This window comes from Phasianus colchicus, chromosome 1, assembly GCF_987193195.1.
Source record: "Phasianus colchicus chromosome 1, bPhaCol1.hap1.1, whole genome shotgun sequence".
NCBI classification, from domain to species: domain Eukaryota; kingdom Metazoa; phylum Chordata; class Aves; order Galliformes; family Phasianidae; genus Phasianus; species Phasianus colchicus.
This window is the reverse complement of record NC_143436.1, coordinates 71,558,220-71,583,414: the sequence shown is the minus strand read 5'-3', so window position 1 is coordinate 71,583,414 and position 25,195 is coordinate 71,558,220. Positions and strand designations below refer to the sequence as shown.

At 39.2% G+C, this 25,195-nt stretch overlaps 1 protein-coding gene across 1 annotated transcript in view; it reads right to left on the bottom strand.

The window, feature by feature from the left end:
* Positions 1-11,504: 11,504 nt before the first annotated feature.
* Positions 11,505-25,195, bottom strand: part of FBLN1 (fibulin 1) — an 84,320-nt gene continuing 70,629 nt past the window's right edge. Inside the window, exon 17 of the mRNA XM_031597245.2 lies at positions 11,505-12,684. Within this exon, the coding sequence (XP_031453105.1) occupies positions 12,545-12,684 (140 nt within the window). The 3' untranslated portion in view covers positions 11,505-12,544. The remainder of the gene's footprint in view (positions 12,685-25,195) is intronic.

The window sequence follows — 25,195 nt, the reverse complement described above, 5'->3', positions numbered from 1 at the left end:
GTATGCTGTAGCATGGAACCCCACAGCTGAATTACCCACTGTGTAGAAAAAAAACCCACTTTTTGTGCATTCTCAGCCTAACCTATGTTTATCACACACCTGCTAAACATTATTGATCTTTGCGTAGGTATTGCTAAGTGGACTCAAATAGTATATACTATCTTATTTACTGTTAGGTTCCTACATGACTGTCATTATCATAAAAACTAAACATGCCTTGCATCTCAATGAGCTTACTATAGAAATATCTTTATGAAACAAGAGGAGTGAAATCGTTATTCACTTTAGCATTTTAAGTTTGCACTGTTACTGCACCTCTGAAATTATCTCCTGATTTTCCCCACCTGTTCTGCTTTGGTTTGCCCTTTGGAGAATTCATAAAAAAGATGGATTCAACCTGGATGAAACTAAACCAGAGATGCACATCAGCCTCATGGACACTTACTGCAAAGGATCAGACTTGACTTCACCAAAGGGAAAAATTCTCTGTAGGATGGATGGATGTGAGTGTCAACTCTTATCCTCAGTTGTTTTGGTCTCCAGCTCTAACCATTCCATTTCACTACTTGCTAGCGCAGACAAAGCCTAAGCAATTTGCTCAAGGCCATAGAATAAATGTCAGCAGCACTGGGAAGACTGCTCAGCCCTACTGAGTTTCTTTTCATCTCTTCAAGACATTCAACTCAATCCCATGTGCAGCTATATATAACCTACTGCATCCAAACAGCTCAGGCTAGATATAACCTCATGTCAGGATGCACATCTGCTCTGCCACCAGCTGTGGTCAGACCAGATGCCCCCCCCTATACATGGGCCTATCCCTCACATCTTTCTTTTCCACAGTAAAGTGCCTTTCCTTCCATCAGTGAGTACCACAGTGAAATGGGACAATTCTACCCACTGACTTCTGACAAACCAAATTAGTTGCGGATGATGATATAGCATGACTAATAATAGGTCAGCAGTGCACATACTGTGAGGCCAGAAAAAATATAACATGGTGATGACAGGCTGTTGGTGCTGAAAGAATAAATTGCCAGTGCTGCTTTTCAAATGAGATTTATTGACCATGAGCTGAAGGTGAAGAGGCTGCAAGTCTTTCTACCAGTAGACTTTCGCCCACTGTATAACAAGTGACTATTTTCTGTACTCTGTAGGTGGTTTACAGTCAGTTGATTCATAGCTCACTGATATCCTATATGATATTAACTTTTCTATGCCTGTCAGCATTTCTATTCCTCTGTCCCAGTTCAAGGGCCAATACCATTGTCATTTGTTTTGAATTTTATGTATATAAACTCTGGTTTAATTGTAAGGCTGGGCAGCAGGAAAATGCAACTTTATAGGAAGTCAAATGTATTTTTGGTATCATGTCTTTTTTGTCAAGAAAGACTGATATTTAAAAAAATGCATTTCTGTACATATTTTGGCATATATTTACTTATTTGTAACACAGCCAGCTTTTCTCAGGAGCTTAATGGCTAGATTAAGTAAGACACCTATCTGCCTTGATTCTTACGACAACTTCACTAGGTAGCTGCAAACCTTCAGAAGCCTGGCGGCGTGAAAAATGGCTTTGAATCTGCAGAACCTATCAAATCTTCATTCTTTTTTCTCCCCAGGAGTTTCCTTCGTAGTGAATAAAAAAGAATGTTGAATTGTTATAAAGGATTTATTGCATTTAGGAATGTAAAAGAGTAAAAAGAAAAAGACAAAAAAGTGGGGTGAAAGAGAGGCAGAGAGAGATTCAGTCATTAATGGAATTGTGAGTTTTCTCTAGTCAAAACTAACGCAAAAGCTCCACTGACTCCAGGAAAGCCATCATAGGCCTTGAAACATAAATGGAAGAAGAGATTAGAAGCAGAGTCTGGACAAGATCTTGATGAAGTATAAGTTCAGAGATGGATGTTACTCGGCCATTTTACCATGTTGCTTATCTGAGCACTCCTTATCTGAATATGAATGATGTTTCATACAGTGCTTACTAGCTGCAGAACAGAGTTCACATTGACACAGTGGCTTATATGATATTTCAAAGAATTACTAGAGAGTATGGCAGGTACCAAAGAGCTGTACAGTGCATGCGGTAAGATGGCTTATGTACATAATTAGTCTTGCAAAGGAAATTAAATAAGCTGAACATGATTACCAAGTTGGTATATGCCTGCTTTTACAGAGCCCTTGAAAAAAAAGTAAACTCTTTAGCATACTGCAAATAATTACATTCTTATATTTCCTTTAATCTCACATGTGTAGGATGTGGTTTGAAGATGATTTGTTGAATTTACTTGCATCTGATAGTTCCTGATATTGCATTTTAAGTTAGTCATAGCTATTTTGGTTATATCTAGGCTTTACCTATATACTTTATTATGACATCTTTTTGTTATGCATTATCCTGACTGCAGCTATCCTATCTGTGTTGACTTTTTCCAAATGCTGATGATCTAGAGCAGAACTGAATCCTGTCCCCTTAACTTGAGCTGTGAGCACATGTAACCAGAGAGCCATTTTGACTTCTGGTCATTTCCCAATCATATTAACTAAAACAGGAAAAAGCATTTGTAACAGTCTCAAGATTGTGTGGCATCCTTCCCATTCTAGGGATCTGTTGGTGTAATAAGGTTATTTTATCGCACCCTTCTTTGACTGAACTCAAATTCCAATCAAATGGGGCAGAATAGCGTGAGTGTAATTTAGAGTTTTGCATTTAAAGGTCACACCAGTTCAGTAAGAAGTTAGTGATATAGAAGTTAATTCAGTTAAACAGCCTTTTTAAAAGAATTCAGCTGCAGATCCTCACTGCCTTGTGATAGCATTCACTGGGCAATGAAAATCACGGGTAGAACTGAGTTCCTCCAGTGACATTTTCCTCTGACAAGACACTGATGGCCTTTTCTATAGAGTTGATGTAGTTTCCTATGTTATTACATTAACTTGATTTTGTAAAACTTATATGTATGTTTACAAATATATGTTTTAATATAATATGCAAATTAATGGAGACTAATACAGTATGACTTAAAATAGGGTGGAGAATAGTTTCATTCCTGCCTCACCACTAAATCATCCTGAACCCTAATCTCAGTGTGTTTCCTGTGAATGGGGAAAAATATTCATACAACTCTTTCATATATAATGGAAAAATAATGGGATTTAAGCTTCTTAGATTGCTGCTGGTCATTTCAACTGATAGATCCCTAAAGATGGAAGCACTTCATGCAGAGGTCTCCCTGAGCACAGCTTTGGGCAGAGTGGGAGGTCTGATTCTGTTTCTATAAAAAACCAGACAAATGATAGCACTTCTCATCCATATCAGAGTTTGTGGTCTATACATAACTTATCTGATTGACATACAGGTAGCATCAATCACATGCTCTTCTCTCATCTGAGCAGTTACACTGATAGTACCTGGCAGCCACTCAAACACCCAGCTGTAAACCCACTGCACCAAAATTACTTCAATCAGATGAAAAGGGAAGAAGCAAATAGATAAACTGTCAGTTCTACACATCTCCTTGTTAAATCTTTCTTTCTGCCTATATTGCTGTGCCATTTTGATCAATCTTTGCTTTAATATTTATTGTCCCAGTTTCTTCCTGGTCTGCATGTTCTATGTTTTGGATGATTAAGATCATACTGAACATTCTTCTCTTCCTTGCTTCATTGCTTGCAGACACCTTTCCCTATTGATAGCATCTGCTTTTGCTTATCCTCTCTGACAAGCATGGTGGGATGACAGAAAACAACCTTTTTGTCTACACAATTCATTATTTTCCTGTTATCTCTGCTAGATCAAGCCTCATTTTCCTCTTTTACAGTGGCTTGCCAGCATATGGTTATGAAAGCCCACCAGTACGGATCCCTGCCAGCAGTTACTCTGCTGAATTTGATGGTCAAATCCCTGTTGCTATCAATGACTGGCTCCAGCCCTACATGATTAACCACAGCCCTTGCCTATCAGATAGGTAGGAAATAGGAATGAGGCTAACATGCTAAAACCATTTAGTGACACCTTGGATGCCCCTGGTCTCCACCCTCTCACAGAAGGGTGTGTGTCTCCTTGAAGTCCTCCATCATATATTATGACAAGTCAGTTTTATCTTCTCTCTTTAACACACTCTCAGTAGGCTGTTTGCTTGTAAATCTGGGTTTTGTGAAGAAATAATAATAAATTAATCACATTCTGTCAATGTCCTTCAGTAAGAGCAATCTTTCAGTCACCCACACCTATCAGCTAACTCTGGCCAGACATCAAAAACAAAGTGAAGCCTGAACCACCAATGAATTCGGTCTAACCTTCACCTAGGAGGAATTCAGGGAAACCTACATGTTGTCAAACAGCACTGATGCCCACTTTTTGGCTGGCTAAGAATGGTGCTTTGCTGCACATCATGTCCACATAGTCCATAGTCTTCTTCCTGACATGGATTGAGAAGCTATACAAACATGTTGGCTTGGAGGGGCAAACCAGCTCATTTCAGTTTAATTGGCACAAACATCAGCAAATGAAGTGCTCTTTTCCTGTTCCCAGCTATTTCCCAGCTTACAGAGCTGGAGGTGGAACAGGGGATCAGGTGTGAGGATAGGATCCTTATAAGGATCAAATGGAATTATAAGGGAATTATACACATTCATAGAAAGGTGAGCAGGCAGAAGTACATGAGTTAGAAAGAATCCAGCTGCCTGGATGAGCTGAAGAAATATCACTGAAATAAGTCTCTCATATACAACTTATGGCAAAATGAACCTCAAAATTACTATAGAAAGTGAACTGATAAGGACTGATGAACAGCCAACAAAAATTAGTGGCTATGAATCAGGTCTTTAATCCAAAAGAGGCGAAGTGCATTGTGAAGTTAAGGTTACGGAGACCCTTTCTGCTTATATTTTGTGCAGCTGCTTACAAAGTACTTTTATCATCTGTTGGCTGCTTGCATACAGCCGATAGCCTGATGTTTCCTGGTGGACTGGACAAATGGTCACCAGCTCAGTATGCACAAACGTACAGCAATTTTTCCACTTTAGAAGGGAGAAGCATTCTTTACTAATTTCTAAATACTAGACAGCTGGCCGCAGTTAAAACACCATCTAGTACTTTCTGGTTAGCCTTACTTAAACACATATTTGTAATTTTCAAAACCTAAACTGTAGTTATGGAGTTATGATGGTATCCATTACACTGGTGCTTTTTTATCATTATTACAACTTCTGCCCAGAATGCTGGCAATATTAGAACAATCCAGCAGCATATAATTTAACTTGCTTTGCGTCCAGAGATGAGGGTGGTCCTTCAGATCAGGTTCAAGGTCATAGATGGGGCAGATTCGGAGAAAGTCACTTTTGCCTTTTTCAGGGTCAGTATGATTGGGGGAACCAAGCCTCTTGTCTCAGCTCTCCCTCATCAGCCCCGTGTGACCTGCATCACATCTCACTTGTATAAGAAACATCAGCTCAAGACGCACCAAAAGAGCAAATCACCATCCTGCAGATAAACCTGCACCAATCATGTTGTGCTAATTGCCAGCCCAAAACATCTATCATCAGGTGTCAGGCAAGACACAACTGTTTTTCTTTCATTTGATTTCTTTAGTGTAAAGGGGTTGAGGGAATCCATTTCCACCAGACCAATGACACGCTTCTATCACATGCACTCACAGAGAAACCCTCAGAAAAATAGATCTGAAAGCAGCGGGAAGAAAGTGTATTTATATCTCCATATAAATGTATTATTTCTCATAATTTTCCTTCATCTGTGGAGCTAATTCAGAGAATCAGAATCATAGAATGGCCTGAGTTGAATAGGACCACAATGATCACCTAGTTTCAACCCCCTGCTATGTGCAGGGTCGTCAGTCACCACACCAGGCTGCCCAGAGCCACATCCAGCCTGGCCTTGAATGCCTCCAGGGATGGGGCATCCACAACCTCCTTGGGCAACCTGTTCCAGTGTGTCACCACCCTCTGTGTGAAAAACTTCCTCCTAATATCCAACCTAAACCTTCCCAGTCTTAGTTAAAAACCATTCCCCCTTCCCCTATCACTAACAACCCATGTAAACAGTCGTTAATTCTGGTCCCAGCGTTTTCTCTGGGATCTGCCCATACAGACACGCTCACAAGGCTGCGTGCAGGGGTTTTAGCTGGACCCTGTGACACACTGTGGACGAAGCATGGTGCACTCAAAAACATTGTTTGCCACAAATCTGGAAGCTCAGTGATTCCCTCTGTGGCCTGTCTTCCAGCAGGGAGTGACAAAGTACCATCCCAAATAGGAAAACCCTACAGAAAAAGGGGCTTCTGAATCTTCTCTGTTGCCCCACATTGGCTATTCCACCTTAAAAGGAAGAAGTACATTGATTTAATTGTTAGGGGAAAAAAAAAGGAGAGAGTGGGCATCAACTGTCCAACGTAGGTGTCCATACTGGCATAATCTGGAAATGCCAGAATAAAATCTTTGGGGTATGAAACCAAGATGTGCCTCTGGCTATCTATCAGGATCCCAGGGCGGATTTTCTTTCTGCAGCTCTTCAAGGTCTCTCCTGTGGGTCTGGTGGACATGTTTAACTCCAATTGCTTAGTTTCAAGTAAACACTCAAACAGTGATAGAAGAAAAAGTAGAGTGGGGAGTAAGAATAAGAAAAGGGAGAAGAGAGTACAATAAATTGAAAGGGTTGGAGAAGATGAAATAGGATAAGGTGAAAGCAAAAAAGGGGCTTATTACAGAACAGATAGTGCATTATTAGCCCCAGCAGGAATGAAAAATCTTTCATCAGATCAATGATTTTGGAGACTTGGTGGGTGTACTTTATGTCTCTCTCGTCTGGGAGCAGCAATTTCTACACAGCCTCACACCTCCTGCGCTCACCGCAGGCAGCAGGGAACAAAGACACTCAGAAACGATCCTGGGAACGGCTGCGGAATTCCATGCAGTCGCGGAGCAGAGTAGCGCTCAGCGCCCGGCCGCACGGGTAATTTGAGGAAAGAGCCTCCACAGGCACGCGGTGAGGCCCAGCAGCCTGGCCATGGCGGGCAGAGGCAGAGGTGCAGAGGGCAGCGAGGGTGTGGTAGGCCTGTGTGTGTGTCAGAAACCTCAGGCAGAGCCGGGGCGTGAGGCATTAAATCAAGCTCTGGGGCCTTCTGGAAAAAGCAGCATTTGTTCGCTGGCTAAGTGCGCACTGGCCAACCAGAAGTGGCTCTGGCATTATTATCAAAACTGTGCTCGCTTCAGGCTCAGCCAAGACAGAACAATCAAGTGCTATTTGTGAGGGCGACTGACTGCAGCCCTTGGAACGAGCGTCTGGAGGAGTCCTCATCTGACATCTTTTAAAGATCCAGCAGAAATCCCGGCGGACGGAAAGAGCGATTTTCTTTTTTTCCTTTCAGACGGAATGGCCTATTCCACAAATCAAGAGGAGTATATTTAATTAGCTCTGACTGTGTCTTAAACCTACTGAAAAACAAAAACAGATCTGCAGCCAATGGACCCAAACTTGAACCTTTCTATTGAAAACACCTTTCAAAGGGGGTACATATAGTAGCAAGACAGTAGGTATGCCTGTAGAAGAAAAATTGCAGAATGCTTCTGTAAGCAGATTTTTATTTCTTTTTTAAATAAAATAAAAGAGAATATTTACAGATTTTGATTCTACTGAATTCCAACAACCGTGTTTCAAATTCACTTAGAATCATATCATAGAGTCATAGAATGGCTTATGTTAGAGGGGATCTTAAGTATCATCTAGTTCCATCCCCACTACCATGGCAGGGTTGCCAGTGCTAAATCAGGCTGCCCAGGATCCTATGTGTTCTGGCCTCGAATGCTTCCAGGAATGGAGCATTCACAACTTCTCTGGGCAACCTGTTCCAGTGCCTCACCACCTTCTGAGTGAAAAATTTCTTCTTGACATCTAACCTAAATCTCTCCTCTTTTAATTTTAAGCCCTTTCTTCTTGTCCTGTTTGTATCAGATAACATAAAAAGACAGTCCCCCTCCTGCCTGTAAGCTTCCTTCAATCACTTGAAGGCCGCAATCAGATCTGCTCAAACCATTCGCTTCTCCAGTCTGAACAAACCCAACTCCCTCAAGCTTTCTTCATAAGAGAGGTGCTCCAGTTCATGGATCATTCTCATGGCCTCCTCTGGACCACCCTCCAACAGCTCTGCATCCTTTCTGTACTGGGGATTGCCTGGATGCAGTACTCAAGATGGGGCCTCACAAGGGCAGTGGAGAGGGAGACAATCACCTCCCTCTTCCTTGTGGCCACTTCTCTTTTGATGCAGCCCCACATACTGTTGACCTTCTGGGCTGCAAGCACACACTGCTGGCTCATGTTCAGCTTCTCATCCATCAGGACCCCGAGGTCCTTTTGCACAGGGCTGATCTCAATGAGTTCAACACTGGTTGCCATAAATCAGTAGGTATAACCAGCACAGAAGCACAGAAATAAGAGTTAATAATATAGAAAATTATTGTTTCATTGTGGTTGTGTTTTTTTTTTTGTTTTTTTTTTTTTCATATATTTTCTAGAGTTAACTTTTTTTTTTCACAAAAAATTCTTAGGATACCGTTTGTGAGAATAGCAGGAAAAATGGGAGTTTTGATAATGATAATAGATGGTGCACTGCAAGCAAACAAGGCTAAGGATAGATGAGGAATTTAGTTTTGGGGGTTCACAATGAATCAAGGTAGTGGACTTCTATGATGGAGTGATGGCATGTTGGACAAAGAAAGAGCACCTGATGTCATCTACCTGGACTTGTGCAAGGCCCTTGACATGGTTCTGCACCATATTCTTATCGCTGAGTTGGAAAGAGATTGATTGAAAGGCTGGACTGATAGGTGGATAAAGAATTGGTTAGATGACTGTAGGCAGATCAATGGCTCTGTGTCCAGGTGGAGGCCAGTCATAAGTGGTGTCCCCTAGGGGTCAGTCTTGGAACTGGTACTCTTCAACATTGATAACAATGGCATAGACAGTGGGTTTGAGTGTACCCTCAGCAGATTTGCTGATGACACCAAGCTGAGCAGCACACTTGGCTTGGTGCCAGTCTTCAGAACTAGACACAAACTGAACAGACAGACATCAACCTGCTCCAGAAGTCCGCTTGCACCAAGTTTTTCACTCAACCCTGCCTTGCACAAGCTCTCTCACAGGAGATTTCACATGGGTCATGTTTGCAGCACTAATTGATTGCATTTGTTCAGTCACTGAAGCAGTCCTGAATGGGGTAGACAAAATGGATGCTATAATATTTTTCATGTGCATAGTGTGATTTTGTGGTTGAGACAGGAACACATTACTGGTGCACAATCTCTAAATAACATACATATTCACAGTGATGACAAGCTATTTGCCATGCTGCGTCATTGCAGTCAGTCACCACTGGCTTTCAACTGTTACCATGCTTTGCAGTTAGGAAAGTTAACCTGGACTGACACACAGCATTTCTCTCAAATCACAAAACAACTTTTGTCATCACTGCACCAGCTATCATACATGGAACATACTCATTATTGTGAAATGTTTGTTCTTTATTTCTATTGTCCTTGGCTTCAAAGCCCTCTGTAAAAGTAGTAGCTGTGCTACGATTACATATACTATGTTATTTTGCCTTCTCTGTCTGCTAATAAATTACACATGCATCAAGAAGTGCTTTTTTAACTGTGAAGTAAAAAGTAGACCAGTTTATTAGCAAAACAATCTGAAATATTCCCTTTCTGTTTGTTATTCATCATTTTATTTATTTGAATAAGACTAAGGCTACGGCCCTGCTTACTCAAGGACAGCTCTGTACACTGCATCATTTTTTAGCCAAACTGTTCTAATCCCCCTAGAAATAGCTCTGAAATATCTGTACTTGTTTGTTGTTATTACTCATTCTTTTAGTGGTGTATTCTTATTTTTCTGGGGCATGTGACATCATTCTGTGTGTGAGTCTTAAAAAGCAGACCAATAAACAGTTGGAAGTGTATACTTACTCTTTTGTTTTCTGCTAAATGCTCATTTACATGTGATTCTCAGTATCCCCAGGATTAAAGTGTTTTGTATCTAATGAATCCAAACGGAGCCCAGCAAAAGAAAAGCCCTTGAAGTGAGGGGATCTCAGTGGCTACTTCTAAGCATGTTCTTCTACTTAAACAGTTCTAATGATTTTCCAATAAAAATTAGAAATTAGAAATAAAAATTAGATATGGGTTTATTTTGTCCCATTTATAACAAATTATAGTTTATTGCAACAAGTTTAGAAGACACAAATGCTTAATCTATCCTATGGAATTTTCCAGATATTCCGTGCTGGTCTACTAAAAGTTAGGACATGTCAAAGTGACCACAGCACTCGATGCACTTCTGATTATACACAGAACAAAATTGTCCATGGATTAACATTCTCATATGACAACAAGACTATTTAAAAAGCTGGCTGCAATTCTTTAAGTGTTATTTGGGACACTGTAGGAAAACAGTTTTCCAAGAAGTAGCGGCAATCTTTTTTCTACCCTATTTTTACTCAAAAATGCAGAGAGAAGAAAGGGAGAGGTGTGTGGTGCTGTGTGGTTTCTCCTTTACAAAAATAAGTGTGTAAATTGGATTGTTCATCAGATTGATTCTAAAATTAGATTTCTGCTGTCCCAAATTTCATTCCACTGCAAGTAAATACCATGTACAGAGGAAATAAAGGAAATAAAATTACAGTTTAGAAAATTAGATGGAAAGAGTTTTTGTATTTTCGGTACTAAAGGCTACTTAGTTCCCTACTCTGGCAAGAAAAAGAACTTGACAACATAGTTGGAGTCTTCCATCCTCTTTTTCTTGGAGCAGAAGATAATAAAACATTTTTTTCTTTCCAATCTAAATCAGAATTACCTATGCTGGTAACCACTGAAATCAACCCCCACAATTTGGAGTTTTCCAAAATCCCCTTAAGGTAGCTAAATGATGGACGCTACAAATATATCTGCTACAAATATATCTGTTTCACAGCATTTTGCTACTCAAGTATAATAATGAAATTGGACTGTAATGAAATTGGACTGTAGAGGCAGCCACTGAAAATACTTACAATATATTCAGCTGAAGTCATCCTAAAAAGCAGGTTTGGTATGGGGCTGAGATTCTCTGTAAGTGCAGGGAGGGAACCAAACACTGCCAAGAGGGTAATCTTTACTCGACACATATTTATGAAAATGTGTTATCATAAAATCTGAATTTATAGAATGAGACAGCTGCAGGCAGAGAATTTGCCCTACCACAGAGAACTGCATGAAAGCTTCTGTATGTTCACAGTAAAGTTGCTGCGGTCATTTGTTTGCAGTAGATCAGAGTGGACTCTTTTAGTTTAACTTAAAAGATAATTCAGCTCAATAGAATGATTCCCTTTAGCTTGAGGGGCTTCTGTGTAAAGTTAAGAGACGAATGCATAACATACACATATAATTAATGTCCCTACTGGATATATATTTTTGTATATTCTGGTAAACAGAAAGCATAGCACACTTCTGAGTATTTCCCATTTGACTTTCTTTATTTTTTCATATCTTAACACATGTGACAAATGAAACATGGAGCTACTTATATTCCGTTCTGTAATAAAAATGATACATTACTTTGATGCCCAAAAAATTACATTAAAAATTCATTTATTTATGAACATTTCATTGTATTAGTATATATGCCTTGATTTGGTGCATAGAAGGTGTATAGTTTAACATGCTCATCTGAATACCAATTTTAAAAAGGTGTCAAGATAGACAGGAGATACAGGCTTGAGTTTCCATGTATTGCTGAGTACAGATGAGACTGGAATTTAAGCAATATTCCTTACCCTTGTATCAAATAATTTCACTGAGAGGTATTTGTTTAATTAGAATCAAACATAACTTTACAATCAAATAACAAGTAGCAAAAAAAGTAATTTTTTAATATGTGCAATAGCTTGTTAGTCTTCTACTATTTCTAATTCTTTTTGTACTTTCTCTTGTAACCATACCCGAATATGTAGATTAACATTTCAGAAATGATTAGTAATTTGGGGTGTCCATTCAGAATTACTCTACTGGAGCCCAAAAGTGAATATTTGGCACTTTCTGACAGTCTAACTCCTTCAAAGTAATTTATGTGGAGCTGAAACAACTAATCCTTACCGAACTTCTTCCATCCAAAGATACCATATATTCATCCCAGTGAACTCTGATAAGTAGTTTGTTCCACATCCTCAGTCGCTCTGGTTATCAGGCCAAGGAGCAATAGTTAAGTCTGCATAAACATTTAGAAAAGTTTTAAATTTCACTAGGCAGTTGAGCACTTTCACACACTACTTATTTATACACACAACTAAATCAGCTCACTTAATTTGCCCCACTCTATGTCTAATCACCATAACACCTTGTTATTTTGCTTAAACCAAGAACCAAATATTTAAAAACAAAACAACAACAACAACAAAAAACTCTACTGGGTTTTACAAACAAGTATATGACATAGTAGTTTGTTGTAATGACTTAGGTTGGAGCAGCTTGCTTGTCTGGGATCTTAAAAGCTTTCTCAGAACCAGTACTCAGAGACGAAGATGTGAACATTGACAATGTTACGATGAGATACCACTCCACCCATGACATAGTTCATCTCCAGTTTCAGGATGGCATGGAAAGGTCCAACAATGGGTCTCACTTGGCGCACCACGCCTGTTGGGACAGAGAAAGGTTGCTGAGATTAACGGGAATCAAATGGGCTTTTATGAATTATATAGCCTGTTTTGTTTCTGCAAGAGAAAAGCTCCCCTTCATTTTTGATATAGCTGAAAGAAAGTTACCAAGAGGATCAGTAAATAGCTTTCAAGAAAGCTTGCAATATAAGAATAAAACAAATTTTTGTTCAAAATATCTCGCAGAAGGTCCAGAAATAGCACTAAAATGCTGCTAAAGGCAGCATTCTGAAACTAGCTTAAATTTTATTCTTTATTCAGAGGCAAAGTCTGCATAAGAAAGAAAAAAACTCAAGTTGGACTCTGTTGAAAACTCAAGTTATGTGATAGCAAATCTTATTGCAAAAAAAATCAAAACTGCTTCATGATAGTGAGTTTGTTCAGCAGTGTATGGAAAGCATGGCAGGTATAGTACGCCCTGATAAAAAAAAAATGATTTTTCTGAAAACAGTTTGTCTCACCAGACTGTAGTCAGATGAAATGAAGAAAACGGGAAAATCTACCGAAAAAAAAAATGTTGGAAACGAAAGTTGCTAATTTCAAATTTTATGCTGTGGTGATAGTTGAAAGTATTGATGCTTAGATATGGCTCGACTTGCCATTTTCATTAGCAGTATTGATAGTGAATATAATGTCACTAAAGAAACGGATTCTTTGATGCCACTGAAATACACAACTAAATCTCTTGATTTGTATGAAGCAGCAAAAAAATAAATCAATTTTCTATATCCTTTGCCAACATATCTGCTATTGCTACTGATGGTGCCACAGTGACGGTTGGGAAAAAGGAGGGACTTGTAAAATTAATAGAAGATGATGCAACTACAACTGATGACCCACATTCTATGAAGTATCACTGCATTAGAAATCAAGAAAAATTATGTGCAAAAGCTTTAAAAATGGATAATGTCATCAAAGCTGTGAACTTTGTGCAGTCAAGGGGACTGAATCACCTCCAATTCGAGGAGTTTATTGTACGTATGGCTGCATCAAAAGGAAAATTTGTGTCAGAATGTGAAGATTAAGAATGGCTCACAGATTTATCATTTTTGGTGGACTTGTCCACTCATTTAAATGAGTTAATGTGAGTCTTCAATGTGAAAATCACCTTATCTGTTCTGTGTTTCATACAACAACAGCATTTGAAATGAAACTTTTATCATGGCAAGGTCAAGTTATAGCAAATAATCTCATGCATTTTGATACACTGGCTAAACACAGTCCTGTGAACAGTGAAAAATATGCAACCTTATTTTTTTACTCTGAGAAAGGAATTTTAAAAATCATCTTTTTTTTTGTATATTTACAACTCCATTTTCAGTCAAAATTACTTGCAAATTTTCACATGGAGTCTATAGAGTTGGAATCAGATATTCAACTCAGAGAAACATTTGGTCATGTTTCTTAAACAGACTTTCATAAGACCTCTCTTAACAAAGAATATCCCTTGCTTCACAGTCATGCCGTATTCATGTCATCAGTTTTTGACAGTACGTACATTTGTGAGCAGTTACTGTCAAGGATGAAGTACAGGAACAGTAATATTTCATCCAAAATCTCTGATGAACTCCTTGAGAACACACCGGGAATAGCACCAACTTCCACTGAATCAGCCTAATGCGTGAGTTTCACAAAAACAAACATCCCCCTAGTTTTATGGTTTTGTCGCTCCCTGGTTTTTATGTTTTAATAATAAATAAAGAAATAAATAAGTTTTGTTACTTATATACATTAAGTTTATTTTATATTTTATATGTGGCAATTCCTGTTCAATGAACGTGGCCCAGGAAAGCCAAAAGGTTGGACACCCATAGTGTAGGGCAAGCCCTTCTGGGCCACAAGGGTTGTATCAATGCCCTCAGGATCTTGACATGACATGGCTAAAAAGAATAGCATTAAAGCCTTGGACCTAAACAAAAGAAAGTCAGCAGGAGTTTTGCCATAGACTTCAACTGCCTCAGGATCAGACTGTAGGCATGTTCTCACTTCGCATTTATTTTTGAGGCCTGCTGTTATTTTAGTAAGGAGCTACCAAACTCCACGTATCAGAAAAGGTCAAAATCCTGTGAACCTGAGGTAAGTCTGCAAGCAGCTGGAGCCTGGTGGAGACCACTCCCCAGATGCTTCCTTCTGACAACAGACCTATCTGATGTGGTGTTGGATTCAGAAGGAAGTGTGCAGTTTATGAGTTATTTAAGACATATTCTTTCTGCATGCTGGGGGTTATGTTTCACAAGCAGGCAGCACAACAGAGCTTCCTGGAGTCCCAGCCGAACTCCTACATCACTCCCCGACAAACACACTGGCTTAAGATCTGATGGGAGAGATAAATGTTTGCTTATGTAGGCTGTCAGCACCTTTTTCCAAGGCAGTGATGACATTACAGTTTTGTCTTGTTTAAATACCAACTAATATCTTCAGCATCCAGTAAAATTGCAAACTTTTCACCACATTCACTTTGCTTGCCTTATTTCATGAATATGCTTTTCAAGCATTCTTCCCCCCATAATTTAGATGTACATACTTACACACACATACATATATTAATATATATATACATTTTTTTAGCTTTCTTGGCCACTCTCCTGCACCTTATAAAAATTACTGGGCTTGGCAGATGAAACATGGAAGAAGAAAAGCCTTGTTTAAATTGCCCTCCCTTTAGGGTAGCATTTAAAGCATTTTACTAACAACACATCACATTATTGCAGGCAACAATTTAACTGACAACCACGGAAACACATAGCATTGGAATCACTCAATACTGGCAAGTTGTTTAACCCACACAGTTAAGGTCTAATGTAGCAATCACCAAGCATCAGATGACAAAGGCTGCTTTTTCCATTTAGTAACTTTTTGATAGTGCTCTACACTTCCTTGCTCTACTTTATCCAGAAGTGTGATATCAAATTGTGCTGGTTTTTTTTCTGATGTGATACAATTTTACTCGAGCTGATCCATATTACAGTATAGCACTTATCCATACATTGTTGACATGTCGTTCAAAGCAATTAGTAACTTTCACATTATTTGGATATTCTCAGCTATTGGGCAGACCAAAAAAAAAAAAAAAAGTGCTCTTTATTTTCCAGGTAGAATGCCATCATCCTTGGGGAGTAGGTTTCTACATGGGGAGTACGTTTCTACATAGTTCTGCTGAAGTTTTAAAATCAAGCATACTAATAGTATGCAGATGTAATGAATTTAAGGAAAATAGAAGGAAACATGCCCTGTCCCTGGAGGTGTTCAGGGCCAGATTGGATGAGGCCCTGGGCAGCCTGGTCTAGTATTAAATGGGAAGGCTGGTGGCCCTGCATGTGGCAGGGGGGTTGGAGATTCATGATCCTTGAGGTCCCTTCCAACCCTGGCCATTCTGTGATTCTGTGATTCTGTGATTCTGTGAAACAAAATATTATTGCAGTATTGATTTATGCATTTCATTGTCCTAGATTGTCACAAAATGAACTTCAAAAAACTAGTGCAAAACAGCTATTTCCCTTCCTCTTCTATTAAATAAAGAGGATGATGCAGTCACATAAGTATGTGCTACACCACATATATAAAACGGCAGACATTCTAAACATTAAGAAGTTTCCCAAGAAAATAAAAGGAAGGAAAGAAGAAAGGAATGAAGGAAGGAAAAGAATGAAAGAAAGAGCAAAAGCAAGCAAGCAGGAAACAAAGCAAGTGAAAAAAACAAAGCAAGACAGCAAACGAGAAAGCAAGCAAGAAGCCAAGCTAGAAAGAAAGAAAGGAAGAAAGCAAGCAAGAAAGCAAGCAAGAAATACCCTGAAATATTCTGTAGGACAAAGGCATGTGACAGGAATACATGATTTTCAGCTCTTGGAAGACTGACTCATTGAGAATCTACATTTTCAGATTTTTTGTAACAAAGACTGTAATTAAAAGCCTGAGCTTTTTTTTTTTTTTTTTTTTTCCCTCAGCCCAACTCAAGTATAAATGCAGATGGCAACTGTGCAACAACAAAGCTGCTCATAGCCTGAAATCTTGCTACGTGTTTAACTAGTTCCCAGTGACCCTATGACATTGGTCCTAGGTCTCAGAAATGCTGCTGAAGGTCACTGCTATGATATGGCACTGCCTTTTAATGCTACCTGTGTCTGATTCTCTAATGTCAGCTACTAGGCTGCTATAGCTTGTCCAGACCTAAACAAACCCTTGTGCCTCGTCTCACAAACAAGAGCTTAAAGTTTATATAACTCAGGCCCAGTTCATGTAATTCTCGTATATGGCTAAAAGAATCAGCAGGTATCTTCTAAAGCATTTAACAGAGGATCCATTTGAAGATGGCAGGTGTAATAATTCTGGATGTTTTTAAGTTCAGTGGATCTTTCAATTACTGCAACATATGCATAAACATGCTGTTTCACCATGGCCTTTCACAGAGCAATGCTGGGTCCAGATTTGTAATCTGGCATCCTTCAGCAATTTTAGCTGAACTTTCAGTATTAAAATGTAACTTTATAGTAATAGGAGTGCTACAGTTTTTAAATGTACTAACAAGAAAATCATCAGGAATAGTCAGCAGAATTTGACTAAGGGGAAGTTCTGCTTGACCCACTTGATAAGCTTCTATAATATAATGACTGGCCTGGTAGATGTGGGAAGAACACATAGATAAGCTGCTGATGCATGGCTGTATGAGCAGAAAGTGAGATGTACAAGAAACTAGCTGAAAGGGCTCAAAGGTTGGTGACTATGGCACAAAGTCCAGTCGGAGGCCAGGAACCTGTGGTGTACCCTAGGCCTTTATGCTGGGCTGATAGAAACTTGAGGTTTAATGAGTTTAACAAGTAGTGCAGAGTCCTGTGTGCGGGGAAGAACAACCCCATGCAAATGTACATCCCGGGAGTTGCTCAGTTAGAAAGCAGCTTGGCAGAAAAAGTCATTGAGGCCCTGACAGACACAAAGTTGAACATGAGCCAGCAGTGTGCCCTTGCTGCAAAGAAGGCTAATGGAATCCTGGGCTGCACTGAGCAAAGGACAAGGGAGGTGATCCCTTCTATCCAGCAGTGCTGAGGCTGTGTTCCTGTACGGGCTCCTGAGTATGGACTAATTGGAAGGAGTCCAACATAAGGTCATGAAGACAATTAAGAGACTAGAGCATCTCTCCCATTAGTAAAGGCTGACAGATATGGGACAGTTCAGACTTTTTTTACTAATCTAAAACCAAAGTAGCTGGATGGAGCCAGTCAGAGGTGACATGGGGATAAATGCAGAATGGGATATGGTTCTGGATTACTGTAACTGTACACACAATCCCATGAGTCACTGTAGAATGCCAGAGGAGTACCAGTGAAGCTTATGATGTGATCTGAAAACACAGTGCTCTCAGACACTGAGATCAACTGGTGTTCACTGGGAGCAAATCCGCAAACTCAACAGTAGGTAAACAGGCTGAATTTATTTAAGCAAGTTCACACAGATTCTTTTCCAACAGCATTAGATCTCAGCTAGAGTTTTGCATAAAGTAAGAGCCAGGTTAATTTTTGCCAATTAAATAAAAAAGTTTATATATAAAGCAGGGTGAATCACTGATAATAAATGAATAAAACAGTTCTGCTGATATGGAATCGTGAAGATTCAGGTGCATCATTCAGTGCACCCACTGTTATTGCAGAGGTATCACAGCTAACATACATGGTTGATATATTTGCATGCACCTCCTGAGCATCAATTTCCTGATAACATTTACATAACAGCTCACCATTTTGCTTCTACAGATCAAACTATTAAGGGATGCCATTGCTAATGTCTCAATGGCTCAGTGACAAGAGCCAAGGAGATCCTCACTGCTACTGAATCCCATGTGCCATACAGTCTTGAATATCTTTCTACAGGCATACCAAAGCAAGTGCTGTTATGCATAAATCTGCTATGCTGCTGTTGCTGTTTATCCTCTTCAGTTCATAATGTGAACTGACTCAACCTACAGAAAGTCCTACATGTTACAAGCCAGGTAAATGACTTTCCATCAGCTCCAATTTATTTGTTTTTGCTTTTTTGTTAACTGATCAGAGATGTTATTACTTGTCCCAGATTTTCTTGTTTTGATGACCTCTTTTTAGAAAACAACATTACAACCTTCTTTTTCTTGCACATTTTGCCCATACTGTAAATAGGATCTATGCCAATCCTTTCCCTCTGCTGACTTGTTTGAGCAACAGCTTCAGCCCGACATGCAGCAAGCTCTTGGATGTCACAATTACTTCTGCAGGGATTGTCACTCCACAGTCCAAACTATAAAGCTCTGTAATTAATACATTGAGCTGTTCTCCTACTCTGTCTTCTCCTTTTATGTACTGCATTTCAACTTTGTCTGGGGCAAAAGCAGGTCACTTTTAATGAAGAGATTCTTCTTGTAAAGCATCATATGTAGTAAAGACATTACTCTAAATAATATGTAATATTTATTTTCAAGTGAAAATATCTTGGAGATACCATGACTGGATTACTGAAGTTCTGCTTATCAAAGAATATGGGATAAATGAGACAGCAAGGTTAATATTGTTAATCTTCCTAAGCCTTTCAGCAGAATTTCTATTATTGTAATCAGATGACACAGGTATTCTTTGGCTTGTCCATACCTCTTTAAGATATCGTTACATTTCTCTGCTTTGAAATATGTGGGACCCTCAGGCAATTCACCTCTGTGTCTGGTTTCTGCTTGTAGTTTTGCATTATGCAGCCAATTTGCTAAGAAGCTCCATTTTGAACTCAGAAGAAACACTGCTGTTTTATAACACATTAACCCATTCTGGATGACAAGTTCCTGTGTCATCACACATTAGCACTTGTTTTCCAGAAATCCTAACTTCTGGTTCTGATTTTTACACTGTTTCCTGCCCAGTATGCCAAAGGAACTCTTGCAAAAATCTTTAAAATACTTCCTTTTAAAACTTTACTTTACTTTTTTTTTTTTTTCTTCAATACTAACCAAAAAATCTGCAGCAATTACACTTGCACTGAATCTGGGTCATTGTGTTCCTTACACCATTTGCAGAACACTGCATTTGCATTTTCTCTAGAGAAAGCTCCTCTAACAGGATCTCTGTGGCTAGCCAGAAAGCAAAGCAGAAACAGTGAGCATGAAGCTTATTTTCGTACTGCCACTAGAAAAGGCTGTTTTAGGTTGGCAGAGAGAATTAATCATGATATGTTTTCTGTTCTGGAGGCAAAGGTTGAACAGATTTTCCACAGGGGAGATTCCTGATTATATTCAAATGTTTGTATTTGTAATTACACAAGAACAATACAAATATAAATTGCATCCTTTTAAAAGTACTCTTCTTCAGAAAGAAATCCTCAGATCCCCCCACAAAATCAATTGGAGAAGCATTAGAGGAGTGGGCGAGGGATCAGGGGCTGGAGGGAGAGGCAATGGGTGCAGCTGATGACTGGGGAGCTGTACTTGTTGGCTGCTGGAAGAGAGGATCTGCTGAAGTAAACCTCCTCTTGTCTTACCTGAATATGTATATGCAGGCCTGTGTTTTTGTGTATATATAAACAGTTCACACTACCGCCAAATCAAATTTCTGTTTCTTCCAAATAACCTGTGAGCTACTCTCTGGGAAGTACAATAAACAGAGTTATCAAAAATGTCATCAATCCCCTCAACAACACTGCAAGCCTTATGTTAAGGATCAAGCACAGATTCTGTTTTCTTTTTACCACCTTCCCATCTTTTTCTCTATATGCTGTGTTACAGGTACATTGTTTTGTTCTGGTCATCGCATGCTGAAGGCTGGTATTCTTTGTGCTCATAACACACACACAGTCTCCTTCCCATGATTCTTCTCAGGTGGCAAATTAACAGACACAGCTTTGACTATCAGTATTCAACAGCATTACTCTTTTCTCATTAGTACAAAACTTCACTCTTGACTTTACAGGCAAGTACTAATTTAGCCAACTTTTCTGGCAATAACTGATTTACTTAAGAAAAATTTCTAGTTTTTTTTTTTTTTTTAACATTGTTTACTTGTATGATTTGTAGTCAACTAAAAACTGACCACAAAATGACTAAACTTGGAATGGATGGTGTGAAATTACTGAAGGAGTTTGAACCAGTGGAAAAAACGAACCAATTCGCTTTTCTGAATCTCCATTCTGTACTGAACAATTAATCCAACCCTAAATAGAACAAAACTCATCTTTTAGTTCATTTTGTTTTAAAATAAACACTGTGTAAAAAGTTATCTAAAATAGCAAGGATGAGATATATTTTTGAAATACTATAGGTAGACAAACAAGTCTGAACATATTTCGTTGTTCACTTTTCCTTCAAAATAACCACTCACAGCTAGGTTTTGTTTGTTTGTTTGTTTGTTTTGTTTTGTTTTTTGCCTTTGTATTTGCATTTGCATTTGCATCCTGGCCATGCATTATTAAAATCAGCTTCCACAAAGCAGAATCTAACAGCACAATTGAGAGCTAGTCTTCGTTCACTCTAATGAAAGTGGACATACTGACCATATTAAAGAAAAATAAGAATATTTTTCATTACTTAGAATTAACTGAAATTTAGGATATTGAATATGACATGAATTCCGTGTGGAATATGGCTCCATAGAAAATACAGTCATAGATGGCAAAGGTTCTAAGGACTGTGAAAGCTACAGAATCTCCCAAGATCCACATGGTAATTCTGTGTGTGGTGAAGCTTCACCAGGTTGATGCACATCCTGTTTCATTGGGTCCCTCTCTCTGAAATCCCCAGGCAATTCCTAATCAAGTACAAGCCAGTGAGGCAAGAAGGAGAGATGGACTGAAAACTTGAGCAGGGTATAAGGCTTAACAAGAGAAAGGCAGAAATACATACTAGAAGAAAAAATAAGAAAAAAAAGAAAAAAGAAAAGAAAAGGAAGAGATTTCTCATGCAGAATGTGATGTTTTGGTAGCAATATATTCATTTCTATTCCAGAGATTATTAATGAGATAAATAAAATCATAAAATCTTGCGTGAGGTGCTTAAGATCACAATGAAATCCATTTTCCCCCTATATTTCCTAATCTTCAGGGTATGAGACTACAGATGTGATTGTAAGTGAAAGCTGAAGTCCATCACAATTTGTGGCCCTTTTGAAAAATATCACAGAAAGGTTCTTCACAGAAAGAAAATGTGCTATTATATGGTGAGAGTTAGTGCTGTCTTTTTTATTCAGATGGAACATCTCAGATGAATTACACCTACAAGAGAGACCATTTCCCTACGTGCTTTCCACATCCTTGGAATGAACACATAGAACACGAAATGATTAATTTATTGGGCTTTATAGTAACTTCCAAATAATCTCCACCTATGTTATGAAGTCCTATATATTTGGCTGTTCTCTAATTCTGTTTCCCCACAAGAAACTCTCTGGTCTTTTTTACAGCTTTGTCAGACATGAATAGCCCTAGCTGCCACTATGCAACAGTAACTACCTTCTTCTTAGCAATGGATCTTTTGAATCTCAAAAATAGCTTTCATAACGTCTGCAAGCTCGTGTCGAGCTACAGGTATGTAAGACTGCATACAAAGGAGGGATGTAGGCTATCCTCTAATTTCAGCAAACTTTAAGTCTACAAAAATGAAGCATTGCAGCCTCCTGGAATTTAAGGCTATTGTATGGCTGTTAAAGGAAACTAGTCTCAAACATCTGCACAGTAGTTGTAATGTGCAATGAACTTTTTGTAGGTGAAAAGCATGCTTATGAGCTTCCCTTAAGCAATACAAGAAGACCGATCTCCTCATGTTAATGCAAGATCCTGAACTATAATTTGAAATGTGCTTTTATCCTCAAGGCCTCTTGCTTTATACTGCTGGCCAAGATTTTCAAAATTAAGAGTAACACCTCAGATGCATCAGTGTTACTTAACAGCCTAGTCATCGTTTCAGAAGAGATGTTCAGGCAATTAGGAAGTTTATGGTTAGGGAAATGAGCGTTGCAGTGGCTATTTTAAAAGGCAGTAGTGATAGGATCATTCCAGAAATGAGCAGAAAAAAAATCCAGCCATGAGTAAATGCTTCTTTGGATCAAACCACAGACAACACAGACAAGTTGCAAGTTAGGCTTGAATACCAGACTATATCAATCTACAACATGTAAATACATATCTACTGTGTGAAGCAAAAACTATACAGGTCATTTTTTAAATTTTTTATTACTTTTTTCTCTTTGGCTCTGTAGACCTCAATTCAAAGAATTTACATCGAGATTTATAAGGAAAGGGTTATTTCTTCTTCAGTATTCATTACAAACACGCAAACTTCATTGATAAGTTTGAAAACAACTGACAGCCTGGCTGCAAACAGAAAACATATAGTTTAAGCTATTTTATCCTTTTTTTTTTTTTTTTCTGTCAAAATGTTTAAAGCTCTGCGTGAATTAAAGCTTAATTAAATTCCATTCCTAGTAGCTTCTCTTTATTCCAAAAGGTTGTGTCAATGTAATGATTTAAATTACTTCTGTCAGCTAGTTACTGGAGTAGTTAATGACTCCTATACCATGCCTGAGTAGAGATAAGTGAACATCCTCTTGGATAATTCCTTGATATTGAATAATTCCTTGATTCCTTGATAATTCAAATTTGAAAATCTAACGCTTCAAATATCACACATTAGAGAATGTTTTACTGCATTTCATAGAGTAAATGCTACAAAATGTTTCTGTAGCAATCCAGTCTTGTCATGGTTTCAACAACACCACACTCAAAATAACAGAGTAGCTGAGAATGGAAGACACTTCTGACGACTGTACCATTTCTTTCTCAAAGCAGTCACCTACAGCATGTTGCTCTTGGCTGTGTCCAGTCAGGTTTTGAATATCTCCAAGCATGGAGACTTCAAGATACAACTTGTTCAAATATTCAACCTTCATAGTAACAAAAAAAACAAAAACAAAAACAAACAAAAAAAGTTTTTTTTCTTATGTGTAAATGGAAATCATATTATTTCCATTTATACCCTTTGGCTTGCCATTTCACTGACACTACAGCGAAGACTCTAACTCTACCTTCCTTATTCCCCTCATCACATTGATAAGATAAGAAGAAGAAGAAAGGGACCTGGGGGTGTTGGTTGATGCTCGGCTGAACATGAGCCGACGGTGTGCCCAGGTGGCCAAGAGGGCCAACGCATCCTGGCCTGCATTAGAAATAGTGTGGCCAGCAGGAGCAGGGAGGTGATCATCCCCCTGTGCTCAGCACTGGTGAGGCCGCACCTCAAGTAATGTGTTCAGTTTTGGGCCCCTCACTCCAGGAAAGATATTGAGGCCCTGGAGCGTGTCCAGAGAAGGGCAACGAAACTGGTGAGGGGTCTGGAGCACAAATCTTATGAGGAGCGGCTGAGGGAGCTGGGATTGTTTAGTCTGGAGAAGAGGAGGCTGAGGGGAGACCTCATTGCACTTTACAACTTCCTGAAGAGAGGTTGTGGTGAAGAGGGGTTTGGCCTCTTCTCCCAGGGACCGAGGAAATGGCAGCAAGTTGTATCAGAGGAGGTTTAGGTTAGATATGAGGAATAACAACTTCTCTCAGGGAGTGGTCAGGCACTGGAATGGCCTGCCCAGGGAGGTGGTGGAGTCGCATCCCTGGCAGTGTTCAAGAGGCGTCTGGATGAGGAGCTGCGAGATATGGTTTAGTTTGTGATAGCAGTGGTAATGAGAAGATGGTTGGACTAGATGATCTTATAGGTTGTTTCCAACTTTGTGATTCTATGATTCTCCCGAGCCTCCTTTTGTTCAGGCAGGGCAGTTCCAGCTTTCAGAGTTTCCTCATCCAGCAGATGCTCCAGTGCCTTGATCCTCTTCAGCACATATTTCTGGATTATACCCACATCTGTCTTGTACCAGGAAGCCCAGAACAGGACACAGCACTTCAGATGTGTTTTACCAGAGAAGATCAATCAATCTGCTGACAACACTCTTCCTAATGCAGACCAGGAGGCTATTACCTGCCTTTGACTCATTATCAACAGAGTGTCCACCAAGACAGAAAGGTCTTTTTTCACCAGAGCTACTTTCCAGCTTGTCAGCCTCCAGTGTGTTCTAAAGTATGAGATTTTTCCTGCTCAGGGAAAAAACTTTGCACTTCCCTTTACTGAACTTCATGAGATTCCTATTAGCACATTTTCCCCAACCTGCAAAGGTCTCTCTGGGCAGTAGCCCAATCCTCTGGTGTATCAGCCACTCCTCACAATTCTGTTCAAACCTCTTAAGGTGCACTCTTGACCCTTCATCCAGGTCATTAAAGAAGATGCTGAACAGTATTGGTTGATCACTCAGATATACCACTAGCAACTGGCTGCCAGCTGAACTTTATGCTGCTGTTCACAACCCTCTAAGCCTTGTAGTTCAGCTCTTTTTCAGACCGCCTCACTATAGACATATCTAGTCCACATTTCCTCAGGTTGCCTATGAAGTTGTTGAAAGAGATAATGTTCAAAGCCTTGTGACATCTGCTCTCTTCCTCTCTTTCACTCATCCAATAAT